This window comes from Leucoraja erinacea, chromosome 24 (assembly GCF_028641065.1).
Source record: "Leucoraja erinacea ecotype New England chromosome 24, Leri_hhj_1, whole genome shotgun sequence".
NCBI lineage: Eukaryota > Metazoa > Chordata > Chondrichthyes > Rajiformes > Rajidae > Leucoraja > Leucoraja erinaceus.
Genome location: NC_073400.1, coordinates 238,923 through 258,610, shown reverse-complemented (window position 1 = coordinate 258,610; position 19,688 = coordinate 238,923). Strand labels below are relative to the sequence as shown.

At 45.0% G+C, this 19,688-nt stretch overlaps 1 protein-coding gene across 1 annotated transcript in view; it reads left to right on the top strand.

Annotated features, from left to right (window-relative positions):
* Nucleotides 1-19,688, top strand: part of LOC129708545 (kin of IRRE-like protein 1) — a 159,502-nt gene that overhangs the window by 137,629 nt on the left and 2,185 nt on the right. Inside the window, exon 14 of the mRNA XM_055654346.1 lies at nt 16,355-16,432. Within this exon, the coding sequence (XP_055510321.1) occupies nt 16,355-16,432 (78 nt within the window). The remainder of the gene's footprint in view (nt 1-16,354; nt 16,433-19,688) is intronic.

Below are 19,688 nucleotides of genomic sequence, written 5' to 3'. Positions count from 1 at the left end.
AACTGTGAGTCCACCAGTCGTGAGTGAGTAAACTGTGAGTCTAAGAATCCATTCGTCCCACAATGTCCATACTAGCCCTCTGGAAACCATTCCATTCGGCCCACAACACCCATAGTAGGCCTCCAGAAAGCCCACCCCAGCTGGCCACCGCCTGAAGCCAACCTCCTTCCCCGGCTGTAGGACGCTACACTCTCCCCTACTGGCCCCCGACAGCCCAGCCTGTAGCTGTGACCCTCCCCAGGCTGCAGGATGCTCCCCCCACTGACCTCCGACAGCCCACACATGAACCCGACCCCCTCCCCAGGCTGCACAATGCAACAAGAGACGCTGCAAGAAAGAATGAACTGTTTAATTTGTTGGTATATTTTAAGACTTATTCACATTTTAAGCTTTAATAAATCCTATTTCCACTTGCCGTGCCCATCAGTTGCACATGTGCAGTAATACCTGCATGCTCTATGTTACAATGGGAACCGAATTGGAGGGAATGGTGGCACCACTGAAGAGCCGCTAAGAGTGGATAGGGGGTAGGTGCTTTGAGGAGCGGATGGAGTGAATGCGTGGTGGGGGGAGAAAGGCAAGGGGCAGAGTGTTGGGGGGGGGGGGGGGGTTGAGGGGAGGAGGGGAGATCTGGGGCATCACAACGGGAACCCGTCACCCACGCCTGCGTACTTGGGGGCTACGCGTGAGTGATGGAATATTGGAATTGGTGGAGGTGGAATATCTCGTTCGGGGACCAGGCCTCCCGTGTGAGAATGGGACCCAACGGGTCCCACTTGGTCTAGTTTTATATATTACTTAACTAAAGGATAGGTAAGTCTCCCCTCAAGTACCGATGTTCCAGAGAAAACAATCCAAGTCTATCCAACCTGTCCCTATAGTTGAAACCCTCTAATCCAGACAGCATTCTGGTAAACCTCCTCTGCACCCTTTCAAAATCTCCACGTGTTCCCAGTAATGGGGTGACCAGAATTACATGCAAAACGCCTAATGCAGCCTTAACCAATAGAGATGCATCATGACTTCCTGAGTCTTATTTGCAATGATCGTTGCAATGAAGGCAGCCGTGCCATAACCTTCTTAACCACCCTATTTAGTTATGCTGGCACCCTCAGTGAGCTATGACCTTGGACTCCACGATCCCTGGGAACATCAATGCTGTTCCAAATCATGCCAGTAACTCGCTCTTTACACTCAATCCCACACAATAAAACACCTCACACTTGCTCGGGTTAAACTTAATGTGCCATTCCTTCGCCCATTTCTGTTGCCGATCTATATCTCACTCTATCTTCTGAAACCATTCCTCGCTTTCTGCAAATCTCCAATTTTGATGTCATCAGCAAACCTGATGGACAGGCTAGATGCAGGAAGATTGTTCCCGATGTTAGGGAAGTCCAGGACAAGGGGTCACAGCTTAAGGATAAGGGGGAAATCCTTTAAAACCCGAGATGAGAAGAACTTTTTTCACACAGAGAGTGGTGAATCCCTGGAACTCTCTGCCACAGAGGGTAGTTGAGGCCAGTTCATTGGCTATATTTAAGAGGGAGTTAGATGTGGCCCTTGTGGCTAAGGGGATCAGGGGGTATGGAGAGAAGGCAGGTACAGGATACTGAGTTGTGTGATCAGCCATGATCATATTGAATGGCGGTGCAGGCTCGAAGGGCCGAATGGCCTACTCCTGCACCTAATTTCTATGTTTCTATGTTTCTATGTAACCTACTCTCCAACCCATCTATATTTGCGTCAAGGTCATTTACATATATCGCAAACAACAGAGGTCCCAGCACAGACCTTTGTGGAACCCCGTTGGTCACAGATCTCCAGCCAGAATATCCACCTTCCTCTAGAACCCTCGGTCTCCAATGAATTAGCAAGTGCTGAATCCATGTGACCAAGTCGCCGTGAATCCCGCACATCTTAATCTTCTGGATCAGCCAACCATGAGGGACCTTATCCAAAGCCTTACTAAAATCTGTATACATGTTCCACCGTCCTACCTTCATCAATCTTTTCGTTACCTCCTCGAAAACTCAATCAAGTTAGTGAGGCACAACCTGCCATGTACAGTGAGCAGCTATCCCTATTTAGCCCATTCTCTTCCAAATGGGAGTAAATCCTACTTTGATTTGATTTAATTGATCTGTCCAAATGTCTTATAAATGTCATAATTATATCTGCTTCTATGGGTTCTAAAGCTTCCACTGTCAGCTTGTTCCACTGACAGTTTAAGCCCACACTACCTAGTTGTAGAATCCTCTACGCTGGGGAAAATAGTTAGCACTCACTTTATTCATGCCCCTCATGATCTTGTACACTTCAATAAGGTTCAGCCTCCCGTGCTCCAAAACAAAGTTCACACCTAACAAATCTCTCCCTTTCACTCAAGCCCGCAAGTCCAAGTAACATCCTCGTGAATCTCATCTGCACACTTTTGAACTAAATTACATCCTTCCGACAACTGGGCAACCAGAACTGTACGTAGTACTCCAAGTGTGGCTCACTAGTGACGTATAGCTGCACTGTGATTTGCTAAAGGAGATACAAGGGACTGCAGGTGCTAGAATCTGGAGCAAAACACAGAGTGCTCGAGGAACTCAACGGGTCAGACATCATCTGTGAGGGAAAGGAGAGCAGATGACGTTTTGAGTCTGAACCCTTCCTTAGATGGAGTTGGAAAAGCGCAATCTGGAAAAGAAAGTTGGGAAGGCAGGGTGATTGGCAGATGAGTGGAAATAGTGACAAAAGCTTGAGGTGAAAAGGGGGCAAAGAGGTGACAGATAAGGAAAGACGAGAAGGAGTTAAATGTAAAGCTGGAGGGAGGGATGTGAGTGGAATGGGATAGTCGAGCGGGGAAAGAGAGGACAAATTGATTATGGGATGAGGGCATGGGAGAGGAGTGATGGGGGGAAAAGGAGCAAGGTGACTGAGATAGTGGAAATATGAGTGCCCACCGGGGGATGGACACAGCAGAGAGAGGGGGGGATTCTTTAAAATTACAGAATAGAATGTTCATATTATCCAGCAAAATATGAGGTGCTATTCTTTCAGATTGTATGCAGCCTCACAGTGGCAATGAGGGGTACTAAGGGCTGAAAGATTGATGTGGGAATGGGAAGGGGAGTTAACGGTTAGCAGCTCCAGCAGTCTTTCGATTTTAGACCTTAGAGATTCAGCGTGGAAACAAGCCCTTTGTGCTGACCAGCGATCACTGTACACTCGCACTATCCTACACACGAGGTACAATTTACTGAAGCCAATTAACCTACAAACCTGTAGGTCTTTGGAATGTGGGAGGAAACCAGAGCCCCTGGAGAAAACCCACAAAGTCATCAATGTGTAGGAAGGAACTGCAGATGTTGGTTTAAACCAAAGATAAACATAAAATGTTGGAGTAACTCAGTGGGACAGGCAGCATCTCTGGAGGGAAGGAATTCCTTTTCTCCAGAGATGCTGTCTGTCCCCCTGAGTTACTCCAGCACTTTATGTCTATCTTCGGGAGACTCCGTACAGACAGCATTCATGGTCAGGGTCGAACGCAAGTCTCTGGTGCTGTAAGGCAGTGCCTCTATTACTGTGCCACTGTGCTGCTCTCACTGAAGGAATTTTTAACAACAGAAACTGTCCTTGGTGGACAGAGCACATGTGTTTGGTGAAATAGTCAAATGTGCCATCATTTATATTCAATCCCCACCTAACTGAAGGCAAGCATGCCAAATGCCTTACGGACCACAATATCCACCTAACTACTCACGTTTAACCATATAACCATATAACAATTACCGCACGGAAACAGGCCATCTCGGCTCTTCTAGTCCGTGCCGAACACTTACTCTCGCCTGGTCCCATCTGCCTGCACTCAGACCATAACCCTCCATTCCTTTCCCATCCATGTACCTATCCAATTTATTTTTAAATTATAAAATCGAACCTGCCTCCACCACTTCCACTGGAAGCTCATTCCACACAGCTACCACTCTCTGAGTAAAGAAGTTCCCCCTCATGTTACCCCTAAACTTTTGTCACTTAATTCTCAAATCATATCCTCTTGTTTGAATCTTCCCTACTCTCAATGGAAAAAGCTTATCCACGTCAACTCTGTCTATCCCTCTCATAATTTTAAAGACCTCTATCAAGTCCAGCCTTAACCTTCTGTGCTCCAAAGAATAAAGACCTATCTTGTTCAAGCTAAATGCAGGAAGATTGTTCCCGATGTTGGGGAAGTCCAGGACAATGGGTCACAGCTTAAGGATAGAGGGGAAATCCTTTAGGACCAAGATGAGAAAAACATTTTTCACACAGAGAGTGGTGAATCTCTGGAGCTCTCTGCCACAGAAGGTAGTTGAGGCCAGTTCATTAGCGATATTTAAGAGGGAGTTAGATGTGGCCCTTGTGGCTAAAGGGATCAGGGGGTATGGAGAGAAGGCAGGTACAGGATACTGAGTTGGATGATCAGCCATGATCATATTGAATTGCAGGCTCGAAGGGCCGAATGGCCTACTCCTGCACCTATGTTCTATGTTTCTATGTTTTCTTTCAACCTTTCTCTGTAACTTAGGTCTTGAAATCCAGGCAACATTCTAGTAAATCTCCTCTGTACTCTCGATTTTGTTGACATCTTTCCTATAATTTGGCGACCAAAGAGTTACTGAGACATTTTAACACACTGCCCCCAACACAGATACTCTCACACCATTTACAAACCTCAACCCTTTGGACTTAGGAACCTCTGTAAGCTACAGGCAAATGCTGGCAAATGGGATCAGTTGATGGTTGACGTGGACGTGTTGGGCACAAAGGGCCTGTTTCTGTGTTATATGACTCCAGAAGTGGATTTTAAAAATCTGAACTCAATTGAAGATTTGACAAACACACTGGCAATCTACATCCAGGTGATGGGAATGGGGACTATAAAGTATCATAGTTTGGTTAAAGCAGATGGAAGGAGCCCACTTTTCCTTAAGGAAGGATATTTTTGCTATGCAGAGAACACATCAGAAGTGCAGCAGATTAACTGTAGGGATGGCAGGGATGACGTATGAAGAGCAATCTGGTCAATAGTCACTGGAGTTTGGAAGGAATGATAATTTTATAGAAACCTACATTTAGAAGTTGTAACAGGACTGGAAAGATTGGAGGTAAGATGTTCCTGATGCTGGGGAGTTTCAGGACCAGGATCACGGTGCGAGGATAAGGTGAGGTCATGTAGAACTCAAAGGGGGAGAAATCTCTTCATCCAGAGTGGTGAACCTGAGGAATTCTCTATCATGGAATGCAATTGAAATCAGATCGTTGAATATACTCATGAGTTAAATATTGTTCTTGTAGCTAGAGGGACCAAGAGGTATGGGGAGAAAGGTATGGGGAGTCCCCCAACTGGGGACTCAATCTGGATGATCAGCCATGGTCATACTGAGGGGTTGAGTGGGCTTGAAGGGCCACATTGCTTACACACCCTTCCTTTCAACACAACACTGATTCTTCCTAAAGGGACAGCAAAGATTTGGATTTTGGACATAGTTTAGAGACTAACCAGAAATGACAATTTATATTGTAGAACATATATTTCTCATATATTGTAGAACATCTATTTACATTGCAGGTCCCATTGTGTCTGCACCGACCATGATGTCAGCCTAACTCATCCATCTGACTGGACATGGTCTGCTCCCTGTCTGTACATGTATTTTTAAAATATTACTATTGTATCTGCTTCCACCACCTTCCCTGCCAACACACCTACAGCTGTGCAAGAAAAACTTGCCTCACACATCTCCTTTAAACATCACCCCCCTCAGCTTTCTACACAATTCCAATTAAGTCCAATGTTAGCTTGAGAAGATTTGCAGGCTCGAAGGGCCGAATGGCCTACTCCTGCACCTATGTTCTATGTTTCTATCTTTCAACCTTTCTCTGTAACTTAGGTCTTGAAACCCAGGCAACATTCTAGTAAATCTCCTCTGTACTCTCGATTTTGTTGACATCTTTCCTATAATTTGACGACCAAAATTGTACACCATACTCCAGAATTGGCCTCACCAATGCCTTGTACAATTTTAACATTACATCCCAACTTCTATACTCAATGTTCTGATTTATAAAGGCCAGCACACCAAAAACTTTCTTTACCACCGTATCTACATGAGATTCCACCTTCAGGGAACTATGCCCAGTTATTCCTAGATCCCTCTGTTCACCTACATTCCACAATTCGTTACCGTTTACCATGTACATCCTATTTTGATTTGTCCTGCCAACATGTAGCATCTCACACTGATCAGCATTAAACTCCATCTGCCATCTTTCAGCCCACTCTTTCAAATGGCCTAAGTCTCTTGCAGACTTTGAAAATCTACTTCATTATCCACAACACCACCTATCTTAGTATTGTCTGCATACTTACTAATCCAATTTACCACACCATCATCCAGATCATTGATGTATATGACAAACAGTGGACACAACACAGATCCCTGAGGCACCCCACTAGTCACCGGCCTCCAACCTGACAAACATTTATCCACCATTACTCTCTGGCATCTCCCATTCAGCCACTGTTGAATCCATCTTGCTACTCCACCATTAATACCCAACAATTGAACCTTCTTAACCAACCTTCCATGTGGAACCTTGTCAAAGGCCTAACTGAAGTCCATATACACAACATCCACTGCTTTACCCTCATCAATTTCCCAAGTAACCTCTTCAAAAAATTCAAGAAGCTTAGTCAAACATGACCTTCCGGGCACAAATCCATGTTGACTGTTCCTAATCAGACCCTGTTTATCCAGATGATTATATATATTATTTCTAAGTATCCTTTCCATTAATCTGCCCACCACTGACGTCAAACTAACAGGTCTATAATTGCTAGGTTTACTCTTAGAACCCTTTTTAAACAATGGAACAACATGCGCAGTACGTCAATCCTCCAGCACCATTCCCGTTTCTAATGACATTTGAAATATTTCTGTCATAGCCTCTGCTATTTCTACATATTAACTTCCCTCAATGTCCTAGGCAATATCTTGTCAGGACCTGGAGACTTATCCACATTTATATCTTTCAAAAGTGTCAGTACTTCCTCTTCTTTGATCCTCATAGTTTCCATAGCTACTCTACTTGTTTCCCTTACCTAACATAATTCAATATCCTTCTCCTTGGTGAATACCGAAGAAAATCAATTGTTCAATATCTTCCCCATCTCTTTTGGTTCTGCAGATAGCTGTCCACTCTGACTATCTAAAGGACCAATTTTATCCCTTATTATTCTTTTGCTATTAACATAGCTGTAGAAACCCTTTGGATTTACTTTCACCTTACTTGCCAAAGCAACCTCATCTCTTTTAGCTTTTCTAATTTATTTCTTAAGATTCTTGTTACATTCATTATACTCCTCAAGCGCCTCATTTACTCCATGCTGCCTATAATTTTTGTAGATCTCTCTCTTTTTCCGAACCGTGTCCAATTTCCCTTGAAAACCATGGCTCTTTCCAATTATTACTCTTTCCTTTCATCCGAATAGGGACATAAAGATTCTGTACTCATTTCACCTTTAAATGTCCTCCATTTCTCTATTACATCCTTCTCATAAAATGTCCCAATTCACTCCTTTTAAATCCTTTCGTATCTCCTGAAAGTTAGCCTTTCTCCAATCAAAAATCTCAGTTCTGACCCTCTCCAGAATGATATTGAACTAATGGTATTGTGAATATAGGGAACCATGCACCAGTACTCCCGGATCTCTCTGTTCCGCAACAATTTCCAGGGCTCTGCCATTTACTGTGCAAGTCCTGCCCTGGTTTGACATATCGAATTGCATCACCTCATAGTTGCCAGAGTTGAATTTCATTTGCCATTTTTTGGCCCACCTTCCCAGCTAATCTGGATCTTGTTATAAACTTAGATATCCTTCCTCACTATCCACTTTACCATAAATGTGGGTGTCATCTGCAAATGTGCTACCAATGTTAATTACATTGTCATCTAATTATTTAATGTATTTAACAAACAGCACCATCCCTTGCAAAACTCCACTGGTCACAGGTACCCCGTCAGACAAAGAACCCACCACAATATTCTTTGAATCTTTCCTCAAAGCTAATTTTGAATCCAATTGGCTGGCTCACCTTTGATTCAATGCGATCTAACCTTTGAAACTTGCCAACCATGCTGGACCTTGTCAAAGCACTTGTTAAAGTCCATATGGACAATGTCCACTGCCGTCTCTTCATTAATTCTCTTGGTGATCTCTTGAAAAACTCTACCAGATGTGTGAGACATGATTTTACATGCAAAGCCTATGCTGATTATTCCTGATCAATCTGTGCCTGTTCAAATTATGGTAGATCTGGTCCCTATGAATCTACTCCAACAACTTTCCAAAGACTTATCTCTGGGTTACCGGCCTGTAATTCTCTGTCATATCCATGCTGACCATCTTAAATAAAGCTACAAGCAGAATAGTGAAAGGCTAGGATTCTGGGCAGCATGGTGGTGCAGTGGTAGAGTTGCTGCCTCACAGCGGCATAGACCCGGGTTTGAACCTGACAACGAGTGCTTGCCTGTACAGAGTTTGTATGTTCTGTCCGTTTCCTGCGTGGGTTTTTTCCGGCATCTTCGGTTTCCTCCCACACTCCAAAGACGTACAGGCTTGTAGGTTAATTGGCTTGCTATAAATGTAAATTATCCCTAGTGTGTAGGATAGTGTTAGTCTGCGGGAATCGCTGGTTGGTGCAGAGTCGGTGGGCTGAAGGGCTTGTTTCCGCATTTCTATCTCTAAACCTAACTAAAAATTAGTCACCTAGAGTCTTCAAACACCCCTCATCCTGTTTCACAAAGAAGAGGGTCCATGCCTCTGCCACCTGTCGGGTAGTGAGTGCCAGACTTCTTCCTCAGCCACGCCTCCAATCCCAGGCTGGGGTTTCAAGAACCAGGAGTCTCCACCAAGAGTGAGGGTCAGTCTACGATTCAGGATGGAGGAGGGGAGAAATGTCTTCATCGGAAGGGGTGATGGAGGTTAAGGAACCTTTACAATTCTCTTCCCAGAGGTACTGGGGCTGATAGTTATAGAGCTAAACAGCATGTAAAACACATCCAGCTCGTTCATGATTAACAAATTGGAATTCTGGGCTAGTCCTATTTGCCTGCATTTGGCCCATAGCCCATCATAAGGAATAGGAGTAAAATTATGCCATTCAGCCCATCAAGTCTACTCCGCCATTTAATCATGGCTGATCCATCTCTCCCTCCTAACCTCATTCTCCTGTCTTCTCCTCATAACCTCTGACACCCATACTAATCAAGAATCTATCTATCTCTGCCTTAAAAATATCCACTGACTTGGCCTCCACAGCATTCTGCGGCAAAGAATTCCACAGACTCACCACCTGACTATATAAATTTCTCCTCATCTCCTTCCTAAAAAATTATCTGTTAATTCTGACACTATGACCTCTAGTTCTGGACTCTCCCACTAATGGAAACATCCTCTCTACATCCACTCTATCCAAGCCTTTCACTGTTCTGTATGTTTCAATGGGTCCCGCTCATTCTTTGAAAGTCCGAGTACATGCCCAGCGCTGACAAACGCTCATAATAGGTTAACATACTCATCCCTTGGATCATTCTTGTAAACTTCCTCTGGACCCTCCCCAGAGCCAGCACATCCTTCCTCAGATATGATTCCCAAAATTGCTCACAATATTCCAAATGCAGCCTTTCCAGCGCCTTATGGAGCCTCATAATTCCATCCCTGTTTATGTATACAAGCTCTCTTGAAATAAATGCTAGCATTTAGTTTGCTTTTATTACTACCGATCGACTTGCAGATTAACGTTTTGGTAATCCTGCACCAGCACTCCCAAGTTCCATTTGCAACTCTGGATTTCTGGATTTTCACCCTATTTGGCAAATAGTCTGCGCCTTTGTTTTGATGGCCAAAATGCATGACTCCACACTTTGCAACACCATATTCCATCTGCCACTTCTCTGCCCACTCACTCAACCTGTCCAAGTCTTTCTGCAGAGTCCCTGCTTTCTGCACACTACCGGCCTCTCCACCAATTTTCGTATCCACAAAGCCTTCAATCCTCTCGTCCAAATCATTCATATAGAATGTGAAGAGTAGCGGCCCCAGCACCTACCCTAATAACTCCACTAGTCACTGGCAGCCATCCAGAAAAAGCCTTGGATGATTGCCACTCGTTGTCTTCAGCCATCCAGCCAACCTGCTATCCATGCTAGTATCTTCCCTTTGATACCATGGGCTTTTCCTTAGCAGCCTAAATGTGTGGCACCTTATCAAAGGCTCTCTGAAAATCTAAGTAAACAACATCTACTGACTCTCCTTTGTCTGTCCTGCTATTTACATCTTCAAAGAATTTTGTCAAATTTTGCAAGCAAGACCTCCCCTTCACAAAGCCATACTGACCGACCTATTTTATCGTGAACTTCTATGTACTCCATGACCTCATCCTTTAAAATCTAAAATCTATAAAGATTATAAGACCTCATGCTTTATAATCTAGAATTTTATATGTTTCTATAAGATACCCACTCATCCTTCTAAATTCCCGTGAATACAAACCCAGTCAACCCATTCTTTTATCATATGTCAGTCCCGCCATTCCGGGAATTAACCTGGTGAACCTATGCTGCACTCCCTCAATCGCAATGTGTCCTTCCTCAAATTAGGAGACCAAAATTGCACACAATACTCCAGGTGCGGTCTCACCAGGGCCCTGCAGTAGGACTTCTTTGCTCCTTTATCTCGCAATGAAGCCCAACATGCCATTAGCTTTCTTCACTGCCTACTGTACCACCAACATGCATACTTTCAGTGACTGATGTACAAGTTTTACCCAGGTCTCGTTGCACCTCCCCTTTTTTCTAATCTGACACCATTCTGCCTCCGCCTACCGTCTCCGCCTACTGTCTCCGCCTCTTCCTTTCTTCTTCTTGCCCCCCCCCCCCCCTCACCTCCACGTCAGTCTGAAGAAGGGTCTCAACCCGAAACGTCACATGTCCCTTCACTCCATAGATGCTGCCTCACCCACTGAATTTCTCCAGCATTTTTGTCTACATTTGATTTTTCCAGCATCTGCAGTTCTTTCTTAACCATTCAGATAATAATCTGCCTTCCTGTTCTTGCTACAAAAGTGGATAACCTCACATTTATCCACAAGCTGCCAGAGGAGGTAGTTTCGGCTGGGACTATCCCATCATTTAAGAAACAGTTAGATAGGTACATGGATAGGGACAGGTTTGGAGGGATATGTACAAAACGCAGACAAGTGGGACCAGTGTAGCTGGGACATTGTTGGCCGGTGTGGGCGAGTTGGACCAAAGGGCCTGTCTCCACAATGTATCACTCTAGGACAATGACCGATTAATTTCTACTCTTTGCTTACTGTCTGCCATCAGTTCTCTATGCGTCAATACCCTACCCCCAATACCATGTGCTCTAATTTTGCACCCTAATCTCTTGTGCGGGATCTTGTCAAAGGCTTTTTGAAAGTCCAGATACACCACATCTACTGACTCCCCCTTTTCCATTCTACTTGTTACATCCTCAAAATATTCCACAAGATCAAGCATGATTTCCCCTTCATAATTCCATGCTGACTTTGACCGATCCCATCACTGCTTTCCAAATGTGCTGCTATAACATCTTTAATAACCGATTCAAGCATCTTCCCCACTACCAATGTAAGGCTAACTGGTCTACAATTCCCCGTTTTCTCTCTCCCTCCATTCTTAAAAAGTGAAGTTAAATTGGCTACCCTCCAGCTGCTCCTTGAGTACTCTACGATGCAGACCATCAGGCCCTGGGGATTTATCTGCCAAAGTCCCAACAGTTTACCTAACATAATTTCCTGACTAATGTGGAATCCCTTCAGTTATTCCCTCCCACTTGACCCTTGGTCCCTTAGTATTTCCTTCGTGAAGACAGAACCAATGCACTCATTTAACTGTTCTGCCATTTCCTCGTTTCCCATTTCAAATTCCCCTGTCTCTGACAGTAAGGATCTACATTTGTCTTAATTAATCTTTTCCTTTTTACTTATCTAAAGATTCTTTTTACATATCCAAAGAAGCTTTTAGAGTCCGTTTATATTCCCCACAAGCTTTCTTTCATGCTCTCTTTCCCCCTCTTAATTAACCCCTTTGTTCTCCTCTGTTGAATTCTAAATTTCTCCCAGTCCTACGGTTTGCTGTTTCTCCTGGCCAATTTATTTGGCTCTTCTTTGGATTTAACACTATCCTTGATTACCATCATTAACCACAGTTGAGCCGCCTACCCCGTTTTATTTTTTCGTTAGATGGATGAACTATTTTTGTCTCACACCTACAAAGTCTCCTTTCTTTAAGTTCAGGACCCCAGACTCTGAATTAACCGTGCCACTCTCCATCCTAATATTATGGTCACTGTTGCCCAAGGCGCTCTGCAGAGCAAGATCACTAACTAATCCTTCCTCATTACACAATACCCAGTATAGGAAGACCTGCCCTCTAGTCAGTTCATTGACATACTGGTTTAAAAAACCATCCCGTATACATTCTAGGAAATCCTCCTCCTCAGCGCTGCTACCAATTTGGTCGACCCAATATATATGTAGATTAAAGTCACCAAAGATAACCTCTGTACTTTTGCTACACACATCCTTAATTTCCTGCTTGATGCTATCCCCAACCTCCCTATTGCTGTTTGGTGGTCTGTATACATAGAAATATAGAGACATAGAAAATAAGTGCAGGAGTAGACCATTCGGCCCTTCGAGCCTGCACCGCCATTCAATATGATCATGGCTGATCATCCAACTCAGTATCCTGAACCTGCCTTCTCTCCATACCCCCTGATCCCTTTTGCCCCAAGGGCCACATCTAACTCCCTCTTAAATATAGCCAATGAACTGGCTTCAACTACTTTCTGTTGCAGAGAATTCCACAGATTCACCACTCTCCGTGTGAATTTTTTTTTAACTCATCACGGTCCTAAAAGACTTCCTCCTTATCCTTAAAATGTGACCCCTTGTTCTGGACTTCCCCAACATCGGGAACAATCTTCTTGCATCTAGCCTGTCCAATCCCTTAAGAATTTTGTAAGTTTCTATAAGATCCCCCCTCAAACCTCTAAATTCTAGCGAGTACAAGCTGAGTCTATCCAGTCTTTCTTCAAATGAGAGTCCAGCCATCCCAGGAATCAGTCTGGTGAACCTTCTCTGTACTCCCTCTACTGCAAGAATGGCTTTCCTCAGATTAGGAGACCAAAACTGTACACAATACTCCAGGTGTGGTCTCGCTGCATCTCCCCTTTTCCTAGTCAGCCACCATTTAGATAATAGTCTACTGTCCTGTTCTTGCTACCAAAGTGGATAACCTCACATTTATCCACATTATACTGCATCTGCCATGCATTTTCCCACTCACCCAACCTATCCAAGTCATCTTGCATTCTCCCAGCATCCTCCTCACAGCTAACACTGCCCCCCAGCTTCAGCTTCAGCAAACTTGGAGATGTTGCATTCAATTCCCTAGTCCAAATCATTAATATATATTGTAAACAGCTGAGGTCCGAGTACTGAGCCTTGCGGTACCCCCACTAGTCACTGCCTGCCATTGTGAAAAGGACCTGTTTACTCCTACTCTTTGCTTCCAGTCTGCCAGCCAGTTCTCTATCCACATCAATACTGAACCCCCAATACCATGTGCTTTACGTTTGCAAACTAATTTCTGATGTGGGACCTTGTCGAAAGCCTTCTGAAAGTCCAGATATAACACATCCCTTGTCCACTCTACTAGTTACATCCTCAAAAAATTCTATAAGATTTGTCATACATGATTTACCTTTCATAAATCCATGCTAATTTTGTCCAATGACTTCAGCACTTTCCAAATGTGCTGCTATCCCATCTTTAATAACTAGCATTTTCCCCACTACCGATGTTAGACTATCTGGTCTGTAATTCCCTGTTTTCTCTCTGCTTCCCTTTTTAAAAAGTGGTGTTTTATTAGCTACCCTCCAATTCTCAGGAACTACTCCAGAATCTAAAGAGTTTTGAAAAATTATCACTAATGCATCAACTATTTCTGGGGCTACTTCCTTAAGCACTCTGGGATGCAGCCTATCTGGCCCTGGTGATTTAGCAGCCTTTAATCCATTCAATTTACCTAACACTACTAACTTCCCGGCTAACCTGGATTTCACTCAGTTTCTCCATCTCATTTGACCCCCAGCCCCCTGCTATTTCCGGCAGATTATCTATGTCTTCCTCAGTGAAGACAGAACCAAAGTAGTTATTCAATTGGTCTGCCATGTCCTTTTCCCCCATGATCAATTCACCTGTTTCTGACTACAAGGGACCTACATTTGTTTTAAATAATATTTTTCTCTTCACATATCTATAAAAGCTTTTGCAATCAGTTTTTATGTTCCCTGCCAGTTTTCTTTCATAATCTATTTTCTCTTTCCTAATTAAGCCCTTTGTCCTCCTCTGCTGGACTCTGAATTGCTCCCAGTCCTCTGGTAGGCTGCTTTTTCTGGCTAATTTGTATGCTTCATCTTTTGTTTTGATACTATCCCTGATTTCCCTTGTTATCCACAGATGCACTACCTTCCTGGTCTTTAAATGCCTTCCATTGCATATCCAACAAATCCAACAACCATTTTCTGACCTTGGCTATTTTGCAGATATAAGATATAAGATCACCCCTCATCCTGCCCTCCAATTAATAAAATCCTCACCTGATCATTCTCCTAATAGCTAGTGGAAAGATTTATTAAGAATCTGAGGGGCAAAGTTTCACACAGGTATTTGGAATGAGCTGCTGGAGGAAGTAATTGAGGCAGAAACTGTAACAGTATTTAAAATACATTTTTGACAAGTAAATGGTAGGAAAGGTTTGGAGGAATATGGGCCTAAAGCAGGCAGATGGGACTAGTTTAGATGGTTGGTGTGGGCAAGCTGGGCTTAAGGGCTGTATGCCTATAACTATGTACTGAGATACAGTGAAGAGGTTTGTGTTGCATCATATCCAATTATCAGAAAATCCAGGAGGCAACAATGGGCTAGAGGTGGTGGAATCATATTGGAAAAAGGATGAATAGTGGATCTAGATAAGGGAAGGATTGTGGTTGATGGGGTTAGGGGACCCATTATGAGGAGCATGTAGGTGATGGACACAAGCAACCTGGAGGGGAGAGGGGAAAGAAATTGGGTAATAGGGGATAGGGGGGGAAGGTGATAAAGATAAGGCTGGGTGTGAGGACTTGAGCAGAAATAACAGAGGGTGGAGGTGAACTGAAAGTGGATAATTCAATGTTTCTAACATCAGGTTATAGACTCCCTTTGCAGAATATGAGGTGCTGTTCCTCTAGTTTGCGTGTGGCCTCATTCTGAGGAGGAATTTTAATGAGGCCAAGGCCAGACAGGTTGATGTGGGAATTAGAATCTTGCAACTGGGAACTACAGGTGGCCACGGTAGACACACAGATGCTCAGTGAACTGATTACTTAGTCTGCACTTGGTCTTGCTGATGTAGAGTAGACCACATTTGAGAATACCAAATGAAGTAGATGAGGTTGGAGGAGTGCAGGTGAATCTCTGCCTCACCTGGAAAGCCCATTTAGTTCCCTAAATGAAGATGAGGTAGGAGGTGAACGGCCAGGTGTTGCACCTCCTATGTTCACTGAGGTAAGTGCCAGGGGAGGGGTACGGATCGGTATGGAGGAATGAACAGACCAGGGACGTAGAGAGAGAGTGGGATCCACAGATGTCGGAGGGGAAGCCTCCTCATGAGAATAAAGGCACTGGAGACAGAGACCCCAAGAATAAGGCATGACAAAATACCTTATGAAATACAGGGTGGAAGGAAACAATGCGAATCAGTGGGTTTGTACTAATTTTCAGTGGATACTCTGTGCCCTGTGATGGAGACAGAGAGATCCAGAAAGGGAGAGAGTTATCAGAAATGGTTGGCGAATATGAGGGCATGGTAGTAGTAGCAATTGTGATGAGACTGACGAGTTCCAAGTGAGTGCAAGTGCTGATCAGCTGGAGGAGAACTAACATCCCTGGAGTGCAAGGGGGTGGAGGTGGGGATATCCTACGCTTAGACACACACCATACACATGGACTCACATGCGCGCACACACAAAAAACATTAAACACAGAGACCAGCTCACACAGAGACACGCACAGACACACCAGCAGTACACACTGATATACACACACAGAAAAATGCACACAGAGACATACCTGCACATACACATATGCACACGAACAAAAAACAAAGATACACACACACACACAAAACACCCTCACCCAACAACCACTTTTTCTTCTCTCCCCAGGCATTCAAAGAGGACATCGATCTGAAGTCAGATCTGCGCCCCGACATCATCGACACACGAGAGGAGAGTGAACTCAAGGTACAGGAATATCTCATGCCCATGCCCACTCGCTCCTAGGGACAGTACCACCCACTGCCTGACCCCTGCAGTCTGACCCTTGAGGAGACACAAGTAACTGATGAATGTTGCTCAGAACACAAAGTGCTGGAGTAACTCAGTGGGTTAGGCAACATCTCTGGAGGACACGCATAGATAATATTTTGGGTCAGGACCCTACTTCAGACTATTGTAGTAACGGAAGAAGGCTGGAAAGGAGATGGAGGCAGGGTTACGCCAGATGAGGGGGGAGGATTTGATTGGCAGATAATTGGGCAAAGGCAAAGAGATGAAAGGAATACATAGGAGAGAAATGGGAATGAAATAGCAGTGAAGTAGGAGACAAAAGGATCTGGATAAGGAGAAGAGGGGTAAACAAAAGGCAAAATGTGAAGCCAGATGGGGGAATATTGGTGGAAAAATATGGTGGTGGTGGGGGGGGGGGGGGGGGGGGGGAATTGCGGGGGAAAATGGGTACCAATGAGTGGGCGGAGGGCAAAGGGAAGAGAGATGGGAAAAGGGCGATATTACCCAAGTTGAAGGATTCAATGTTCGTACTGTTGCCACTCAAGAGGAATATGAGGTGTTGCTCCACAAGTTCGCTTGTGGTCTCATTCTGGCAATGGAGGAGGCTCAGGACAGAAAGGTTGCTCTGTGAAAGTGAAGGGGATTTAAAATATTTTTGAACTGAGGGATCCAGCAGACCTTGTCAGACCAAACACATGTCCATCGTGCTGGGTCTACTCTTGGTCCCACTGATGCAAAAGAGGTAAGATGAGGTGCATGTAATCCTCGGTCTCACCTGGAAAGGCTATTAGAGTCCCTGGGTGGAGGCGAGGGACAGGTGTTACATCGTCTGTGATTGCCAGGAGAAAGTACCTTGGAAGGAGGTGGTTGGGTATGAATGGATCTGTCAACCAAGGAGTGGCCTCTATGGCGAGAAGAAATTGATTTAGTTTAGTTTAGAGATACAGCAAGGAAACAGGTCATCAGTCCACAAAGTGTATGCCGACTATTGACACACACACTAGTTCTGTGTAATCCTCATCGACTCAGTACACACCAGGGGGCAATTTGCAGAGGCCAATTAACCTACAAACGCACATGACATTGGGATGTGGGAGAAAACCAGAGCACCCAAAGGAAACCCACACAGTCACAGGGAGAAGGTGCAAACTCCATACAGACAGGTGAGGCCAGGATCAAACCCTGGTCACTGGCATGGTGAGACTAGCTGTGACACTCTGGCGGGTGGGGACGGATAGACGTAACGAGTGGTGGGATCACAATGCAGATGATGGACATCTTGGAGAATAATGTTTTGGAGATGACACCTGATTGGGTGAAAGGTAAGGACCAGGGATCCTCTATCCTTGTTCCATCTGGTGGGAGGCAGAGCGAGAATGGAACTGCAGGACACAGGCATAGGCGAGGGATCGTCATTCTCCTACATTTCCGTCACTTGCAACAAGGTCTCACTTGTCACATTTTCTGGTTCTGACCTGTTTCCACATTCCTTAGAGATAACTCCCTCCATTACTTCTTGTTCACTTATTCCTTCAAATGTCAGTTTATTGTCACATGTACCAATTAAGGTACAGAGAAAATCAAATTACCATAAAGCCATACTATAAAAAAGCAACAAAACACATAACTCCATAAAAGTTAACATAAACATCCACCGCAGCGGATTCCACATCCCTCACTGTGATGGAAGGCAATAAAGTCTAATCTCCTTCCTCTTTATTCTCCGGCGATTGGAATTCTCTGCCACAGAGGGTAGTTGAGGCCAGTTCATTGGCTATATTTAAGAGGACATCTCTGATGCCCTGGTGTGGAACACCTCATCCTGGGCGCAGATGCGGCGTAGACGGAGAAATTGGGGGAGGGGAAGGACAGAGTGGGGACCACCATAAATTGGAGGAGCAGCATCTCATCTTTTGCTTGGCCACTTTACAACCCAGCTGGATGAACATTGACTTTTCTAATCAAGTAGTCCCTGATCTCCCCTCAACTCTCCATCAACCCACTGTCTCCGTCTCTTCCTATCTTCTTCCCGCCCCACCCCCCCCTCAGACCCCCACCCTCACATCAGTCTGAAGAAGGGTCTCGACCCGAAATGTTGCCTATTTCCTTCGCTCCATGGATGCTGCCTCAACCGCTGAGTTTCTCCAGCATTTTTGTCTACCTTCGATTTTCCAGCATCTGCAGTTCCTTCTTAAACAAACTTTCTGTCCTGGGCCTCTGTTGCCATAGTGAGGCTACCTGCAAACTAGGGGAACAGCACCTCATATTTCCCTTGGAATACCACCCAATGGGAAAAAGCATTGAATTCTCCCACTTTAGGAACCCGCCCTCGCATCCTTCCCCACTCATCTTTTGCATGTTACATCCAACGACCCCCCCCCCGTCAAGGTGCTCACTATCTCTCCCATTATCCCGCACTCTTCCACCTTCCCCCACCCCCAACTTTTTGGCTTTACATTTCACTTCTCTATATATCTGGTACCCTTGGCTTCTTTTCATCTCTAGTCCATGCTAATTAAGCCCCCCACCCCAGTATTCCACCTATTACTGGCTAGATTTTGTTCTGCTCCCAACTTGCCTGCCTCTGTTCTCCAGAGATGCTGCCTGACGCACTACATTCGGACCCTTGAATGGTTGTTTTGTTTGGAGGGGCTGGTGGGTTTCTGGGGGTGTCCGTGGGAGCGTGGTGGGAGGGTGTTGAGCAGTCGAATGGCAGGAAGGATCGATCTGCAAAGGGCCAGTCCCACCAGCATGCGATTGCATGTGACTAGCGTGACCAAACGTGGTCGCTTGAGGCGTATGGCCTCGCGGGGCCGGTCCCACTTCGATCTTGGAAGTGTATGGAGTTGTGCGGGGCTCCAAAAATCTTGCACTGTACGAAAATTCTGCGCGTCAACAGCCTGTCGGCCCGCAGCTGCATTGAGGCCGTATGCAATGTCTCGATGGGCGTATGCAGCGTCTTGATGTCGTATGCAGCGTTTAGACGGCCTACGCCTGGCGCGTGGCGTTACACGATGACGTCACTGCCCGGCATGCCGTTGCGACATCCAATTTCAATTTAAATTATGTCACGTGCGAACTGCGCGTACTTACCGCGAACTTAGCGCGAACTCCGCCCATTTGGTCGCGCTAGACGCATGCAATCGCATGCTGGTGGGACAGGCCCTTAAAGGGTTGAGGGATGGGTCGGAGGGCCGGTCGCGTTGTGTCC